This window comes from Clinocottus analis, unplaced genomic scaffold (assembly GCF_023055335.1).
Source record: "Clinocottus analis isolate CAN_PGR_092001 unplaced genomic scaffold, fCliAna1.0.p SCAF_19, whole genome shotgun sequence".
Taxonomy (NCBI): domain Eukaryota; kingdom Metazoa; phylum Chordata; class Actinopteri; order Perciformes; family Cottidae; genus Clinocottus; species Clinocottus analis.
In genome coordinates this window covers 794,648-802,500 of record NW_027175920.1, presented here as the reverse complement: position 1 = coordinate 802,500, position 7,853 = coordinate 794,648, and the positions used below count along the sequence as shown (strand labels likewise).

General features: G+C 41.3%; 1 protein-coding gene across 1 annotated transcript in view; it reads right to left on the bottom strand.

Annotated features, from left to right (window-relative positions):
* Positions 1–6,550, bottom strand: part of LOC137789573 (vesicle-fusing ATPase-like) — a 15,383-nt gene extending 8,833 nt beyond the window's left edge. Inside the window, exons 1-9 of the mRNA XM_068583285.1 lie at positions 6,465–6,550; positions 5,629–5,714; positions 5,445–5,541; positions 4,778–4,817; positions 4,292–4,458; positions 4,030–4,137; positions 3,348–3,423; positions 2,694–2,849; positions 641–840 (exon numbers count right to left, since the gene is read on the bottom strand). Coding sequence (XP_068439386.1) covers positions 641–840; positions 2,694–2,849; positions 3,348–3,423; positions 4,030–4,137; positions 4,292–4,458; positions 4,778–4,817; positions 5,445–5,541; positions 5,629–5,714; positions 6,465–6,479 — 945 coding nt within the window. The 5' untranslated portion in view covers positions 6,480–6,550. The remainder of the gene's footprint in view (positions 1–640; positions 841–2,693; positions 2,850–3,347; positions 3,424–4,029; positions 4,138–4,291; positions 4,459–4,777; positions 4,818–5,444; positions 5,542–5,628; positions 5,715–6,464) is intronic.
* Between the last annotated feature and the right edge of the window lie 1,303 nt (positions 6,551–7,853).

Here is a 7,853-nt window from a genome sequence, read left to right as displayed (position 1 = left end):
TCACCAGCGTTATTACAGCTACGTCTGGCTAAAGGGCAGATCTCTCCGCTCCTGGAGAAATTAGTTTTCCTTCTGTTCAGACGGATGAAATGTTTATCTTCAACTTTTTTATCTGATCAACGGGCCGACGCGTCGCCGGTATCGAGACGACGCGACACGACACAACACGACACGACACGACACGGCACGACACAACACAACACGACACGACGCTCACTTAAGACAGGGTCCATACACATTCTGACCAATGGATTTCCATGACTTTAAACCACATTTCCATGACGTTAAACCATATTGCCATGACTTTAAACCACATTTCCATGACTTTAAACCATATTGCCATGACTTTAAACCACATTTCCATGACTTTAAACCATATTTCCATGACTAAACATGTCGTAAAATCTGTGTGAAAACTATAAAAAGTGATAAAATGTAGTATTTAAACTAACAATGAGGATTCAAAGCATACAGTAAACCTTAAATGACTCAAATGAATGAGAGACAATAGTTTGATTAACATAATAAACATGTATATAGATGCCTGTATGTATGCTGCTGATATTTTGAGCCTCTCATAGAGCTCAACTTTACTTAAAAAGCGATCAAACGAAGACAAACGCTCATGACGCGCCCTCACCCTCTTCTGCTCGTCCTCGGCGTCGGCGAACAGCTTCCTGATGTTGGCCTCGGACTCGCCGACGTACTTGTTGAGGATCTCGGGGCCGTTGACGATCTTGGGCTCGCGGGCCTTCAGCATCTTGCCGATCTGCCGCGCCATCAGCGTCTTACCGCAGCCCGGAGGCCCGAACAGCAGGATGCCCTTCACGTGCTTACAGCCTGGACACACACACACACACACACACACACACACACACACACACACAGAGTTATGAAGAGCATACACTGGAGAGAAGCGTCCCGATCAGAAGACGTTTAAGAGTCTCGTGCTCGCATTCACATCACATTTAACCCTTTATTCCTCTTCTCCTTCATCTTTCTTATTGGCTGGAGTCATTTGTGTTATTACAGTCATGAAAACAACAAAAATATAAAATAAAATTGAACTTTTTAACTGTAGGAATTATTGTTAATTCAAAACAGTTCAATACAGAAACACAAGCATTATAAAAAAAATTTGAAAGTTCTGGATTTGCGTTCCTTTAGTTTAATATTAATGTACTTTAATTATTGAAAATATGTTTTTAATAACTTCACCTTATATATATATATATATATATATATATATATATATATATATATATATATATATATATATATATATATATATATATATATATATATTCAAAATATATACACATACAAAATGTAAACTATGATGTTGTTTTCAAAGAATTTAATCAATTGTATTATTATTTTATTGCAAAAATAAACAATTTTTAACACAATGAAATCAAGTAAAATACTAACATAATATTTAATGTGTCATATGTATCTGTTGTTGTTGCGTCATAACTTAATGTATGTAATAAATGTTTAAATATTGTGTATTTAAACATTTCTCTGTATTTGGACCGCGTTGTAAAGTCTGTGTCTTCTTAATGAAACTCAATACAAACTCATTATTACAGGTGAATTCTTGCCAGAGCGTCACAAGGTGAGTTTGTTTCTTTCCTTCTCCGTAAAGATCAAGTGTGCAGACTCTGCCGCTCCTTAATGGCCGTTTGCACCTGCTTGATGACATTCAGCTCAGACTAATGGAGAGGCCCGAGATAAGCATCTGAGCTGCCATTCTGCTGAGGGATGACAGGTGAGGGGGGGAGGTGGAGGTGAAGGGGGAGGAGCTTCTCCAGCACAACATGGTGTGGTTGTTTTGGGTGAGCGAGCGGTGAAGCGTCCGTCTGTCCCGCTTCACCTCTCGGGGAGCAGAGGGGAGTCGAGGTGAAACCTGCAGGACTGTCAGCGCCGCTCCGGCCGCGCCCCGCCTGTCAATTACAGCTGCTACCTTTTAGCGAGGCAGGGGGGGGGGGGGGGGGCGCTCTATCGCGGCCCGGCATCTCATTACGGCGGCCAGCTGGCCGCAAAGGCCGACTGCCGCACACACACACACACACACAGAGACACACACACACATACGAGCGCAGCCGGCTAGAAAAGGTCAGCTCGCGCTGCCGCTGGACCCCCGCAGCGCCGCCGGCCTTTAGCCGACGAGGGTTTGTTTTTGCAACAGGTTTTTCCAGAGACTACGAGATCTGTGTGTGCGTGTGTGTGTGTGATTCATACACATTTTGAACAATGGATTTTTTTATCACTTTCCACCAAATTTCTATGACTTTTAACCAAAGTTCTATCACTTTTAACCTCATTTTCATGACTTTTTTTAAATCACATTTTCAGGACTTTTTATGACATTTTATTGACTTTTAACCAAATGTTCATGACTTCAAACCACATATTCATGATTTCAACTAAATTTCTATGACTTAACCAAATTGTGTGTTAAAGCTGCATTCTCTCTCCTGACCACCAGGGGGCGGTTGTATAGAAGTCTATAAGAAAATGACTCTACATGTTTCATTTACTACTTAAGAGTAGCTTACAGCCACATTATAATGCATCAATACATGATTACAATGTGTTACAGCTACGGGAAGCATTATGATGCCGGTGATGAAAGATTATGAATATTTACGAGTGCTTATAACTATAATACATCGCTGTGAGCGACTCACCCATCTGCTCCACGATGTCTGAAGGGAAGACTCGCGAGGCGAAGGCTCTGCGGAAGATGTCAGAGAACTCCTTGTCGAGGCCGCCGATGCCCATGCGCTCGAAGTTCCAGTCCGGGCTGATGATGGACTGGCGAGACTCTCTGGTCTTTGCTCTCCCTGCAGACACAAACACACACTTCACTCACAGGAGAAGCACTTCCATCGACTCACATGGGGACCAGGGGTCAAAACCTTTTATAATGTTGCATGTTTTCTGGTGATTCAATCCATAAAAAGTCTCCTGTTTGAATCAAACATCATAATATGTATGATTCAGCTGAAAAACAAGTCATTATTTTGGGTTATTTCCCAGGAAACCGCAACGTTTCTTACTGGAAATCATTGTTTTGTGGGAATATTCAGGAGTGTTGCTTTGTTTTCGACCGCCGTGTTAAATAAACGATCCTAGTGACCAAAGAAGTGGAACATTTCATCACATGGAGGTAAAACTGTCCGTCAGGTGGCCAACAAACTGTGGAGCGGCGAGCAGAAATGAGGGGAGTGCGCCACCTGCTGGACCGAGAGGTGAATCGCTACAAAAAAGCACTTTCAGAAGCTCTCCGTCCGTCTGTTGTTGTTGTCGTTGTTGTTGTTGTTGTTGTTGTTGACACTCACCGATCAGAGTCATGGACGAGGTCTCGGACTTCTCAAAAATCACCTGGCTGTTTCCCAGCAACAAACCGATCTGGATCTGAGGGAAGAAAGCATCAAAGTGATCAACGAGGTCTGAATCCATCGTCTCAATGAAATCAATTAACTCCAAAGTGTCAAAAGAAAATTAGGTACCGACGGTTGAGAACTGATAAATATTTAGGATGGAAATGTTGACTTTTTTGGACAAATGTAGTAGTATTTGAGGGAAAACAGACTGAATAAACATCAACAATTTATATAGATTACTACAGATTATTTTCTACAGAATTTAAAAAGTTCTTTGTTTCATTTAAACGAGAATGTATGAAAAGGATGTGTATGTGCACACACACACACACACACACACACACACACACACAAGAGAAGTATTTACATACAGATGGATTTACGTGGTTGTTCCAATATTTTTTTCATAATTATTCTTTATATAATTATTCTTTATTTATATTCATTCAATTATATTTTTAACACATTTTTGTATTATTATTATAAATATGCATTTATTCATTTGTTATCTATGATTAAAAAAGAAAAAACGTTTATGTACAATTTTTTTAAATAAATACAAAAATATCATTTAATAATAAATCAATCAATGACTTTCATGCTGCGTATAAAAATAATAATAATAAAGTGGCGGTACCTTCGGTTTCTTGCCAGAGGACTGTTCTCCCTTCAGGATGCTCGGGTCCATGGCCTCCATTTCTTTTATCACCAAGCCGAACAGTTTATCACAGAAACTAAACCCAAACTACGAGAGAAACAGAGACGAGGACAGAAAACACGATAAAGTACAACAAAACAAATGGACGAGTAAACATGAACGCAAAGAGCGTTTTCCTCCTGTGGACGCATGGTGTAAACGTGCTGCGCTCCAGGCGTCGGCAGTGAAACCCTTGCAGCACCTGCTGGCCGACGCAGAAGGCCTGGTTGTTGAAGTGCTGGAGGAACTCGGCGGCCATCTTGTCGGAGTCGTAGGGGTTGCTGTCCACGTTCTTCTTCTGCAGGAAGTCGACCTCCACCGTCACGGCGTTGATGCACTGCTTGGACTTGTCGAACTTGTAGTTTGTTACTGTAAAGAGGTGAAGAAACAAACAAGGTGGTGAGGTTTAGAGATTAGACAACACGGTCTGGATTATCATCTCGCATCGTTCTGGACTCATCAGCAGAATATTTGGGGCGCTCATTTATGACTTAAGGTTTGAAAAAACTTTTTAAATTGACTTGTTTTATATCGTCTTTGACTGCAGACTCCTCGCTTCTCCTCTCAACAAGAGATCCAGCAACTGCTTCAGCCTCAAAGATATTAATGAAAACTACAAGGTGCCATCATAGCGTTGATTAAACACAAAAAAAGAGAACATTATTTTGCTTCACGTGAGGGTTCTTACCTCTAACCTCCTGGCCGATCGAGAGGCCGGCCCATTTTCTCTGCGAAGGAAAAACCAAAGAACAGCGACTGACTTAGTTCCTTCATTTGCTTTTGTATTAGGACACGTTAATTATCAATAAGGACAATACATTTATCCAAGAAGAGCTAAGTTATTGGAACTAAAGACAGCTACACACTACGCGTCACAGACATCAGTGTAACGTTCCTCTGCGGCGCGGTCGTATTTCACAACAGAAAAATACATCAAACATCTTTAAGCTGTCAGTTGACTCGTTCCTTTTTTTGTCTTTGACGTGTCAAATATGAGTCAATCCATTGAGAATATTGAATCTTATTCAATCTTGTGGTGAAATAAGAGCGTCTGGAGGAGGTTACGGTTGTACCTGTGTGCCGTGGAGACTGCCGTAAAGACGGAGGAAGAGCAGGCGTTAAAAAAAAGAGAGAGAGAGGGAAAAGCAGTGACAGACAGATTGAGACAAGCGAAGAGGGTCGGGTGCAAAGAGCCGTCCAGAAAACCACACAACACTCAAGAGAACTTCTCAACAAAATCAATCCCTCTTGATAATACTTGCAGGAAACTGTTCAGCGGTGACGCAGCAACCATTGAGAACTCGTGGCGGTCGACATTTTTGCTCTTAAAAAAGAACAACAACACGGAAACGTACCTGCGGCAGGCTGAAGGCAATGGACCCGGGGTTCACGCTGGGATGCTTCTTCAAGGTGAACACGTACGTGTGGGCTGAATTGCGCACAGTCACATGACTGAACGGCCAAACAGAGACAGAAAGGATTAAGTTTGTGCTACAGAAGTAGTGGGACCTGCAGATTGTCAGCGATCCTTCCACTCACTGTTCAAACTGCGTCTCCTTCTCATTGATGACGGCACAGTTGGTCAATGAGAGTTCGTCTGTTGGGCATCGAGCCGCTTCCATTATCTGGAAAAAAGGGGCCGAGGAAGTAGTGTTGATAGATTCAGCGTTAGAAAGATGAGGGGTTATGTAAAAGCTGCTACTCCAGATTTAGTGAATTGTAAATAAACCATTGAAGGTTGTTTTTTTTCAGCCGTAAAGTGGCAAGTACAAAGAAAAACAGACCTGGTGACCAATGTGCCTCTCACTGTACTCAACAGTGGCAATGCCCAACAATGCACTTATTGTAAGTTGGATTAAAGAGTCAGCTAAATCTAACGTAGTTGTAAACAGATGCATGGTGTAACCATGAAAACAACCCTTAATTTGAACTTCAGCTACTTAACTGATGTTTAAGGAGTTAACTGAGAGTTTAACATTACTTTCATTCATCTTACTGCTCTTCTTCTTCTTCCCCTTTAAATGTAGCTGCACTTCCTTTAATGCCATCATTCATTTAGCCTTTTAAATGGGAGCTAACAGAGCCCTGAGAAACATTTGTTTAAATATATATATATACACAAGTTTATAACGCTATTGACAATTATATAATTGGGTATCTCTAGCTGCTCGGTGCTTGTTACACATAGTAGCTTAAAACCATCAACAACGACGTGGTCATAAGATACTTTTATTCCACTTCCGGGTTGTTTACCAAGTTCTGATTCTGCCACACAAACTCACTTAACGTGTCTAAAAATACACTTTTTTTCCTTAAAGTGCACGTTAGGCATTAGTATGCTTTAAGGTAATGTATTGAAGTTCAAACAAACTCACCCGGTCCGTCATCATGGTGCCGTTTTTTTGCTTTCGTGTTGCTCCGGTTCAAGCGCCGCTCCGCTGACAGAACCAACGGCAAAAACACGAGAAAGCGACGTGTAAAGAGCCCACGTGACCTGACGTCATCACGCACACAACGTTGGCAGGAAGCTACCGCGGTGGAAGTATGGCTGCAGTCAAAACAAAATCCCATTCATCCATTTCAGATTAGATTTTAAAGGAAACGCGGCATAGTTATGAAGTAATTTACCTTTGGGATTATTAGTAGACAACTTGAACGTGTCACTCAGAGACAATCAAGTTATTCTGGTGTTGAGTTTCAAAATTAAAGCCCTTCAAAAACTCCTTTACGGGCTAACTTTAAATCAGTCATGAGCCAGTTTAAAGAATATATTACATCTTTAAACACACACTTAAGTCAATAAAACTGTAAAGGGAATTATTTGAAGAAGAATAACGCATTATTATATGAAATACAGAGGGATTCTGTTTATTTCCTTTTGGAACGATGAGAACCAAGTATAGTAGACACAGTCAGTCTAGAAATATATCATGCAAAGAATGCCCCAGTGTGAGCAGAATGCATGGTTATTAAAAAAGTGGGACTGCATAGTGCAGAAACAAATTAATTAACTAGACCTTGTTGTGACTTATAGAGTAACACATCTTTATCTGTGCAACCAAACAGCAAATAAAAAGACAAGAGAAAACTGATATTCAATTAATTTTCAAAATTTTTATTAGCTTACATTCATTCAATGAATGTTTTATGAAGTTGGTTAAAACCGAATTACTCGGCACTTACTTGTGCCTTCATGGAAATGGAAAACCAAATTACTTAGAAAAAAGGGCCCAGGATGGGGTGCCAATTCCCCAACCTTGGGGCAGAACAAAGTTGTTAAAAATGTCTTTCCCTGCAAACACAAAGACAAACTAATATTCAATTAATTTTCACATTTGTATATCATTCATTTTATGAATGATTTATAAAGTGGTTTGAAACCGAATCACTCGGCAGTTACCTGTGCCATGTACATGGCCCTTGATGGAACTGGAAAACCAAACCACTCGGAAAAAAGGGCCCAGGAGGGGGCACCAATTTGGTTAGTTTGCAAACATACACGGGACAGGCGTTGAGATTACATGCAAACCGCACAGCACAGCAGTGACAAGCGGAACGTCTCAACGCTGACTGGCTAACGCAACTATGACCCATGCATTTTTGTCGCCGGAGTTGGGAAATTTCCACTCGCGGGTCGAGAACTTGCGCGTCGACCCAAGTTCGCCCCGCGGCCGACGCGTCTTTCGTACTGCCTCAACGCGTCTGGCGCGCTGCCCGCTGGAAAATATGCGTCTACGCATTTTCTACGCAACTGTGCATTGACT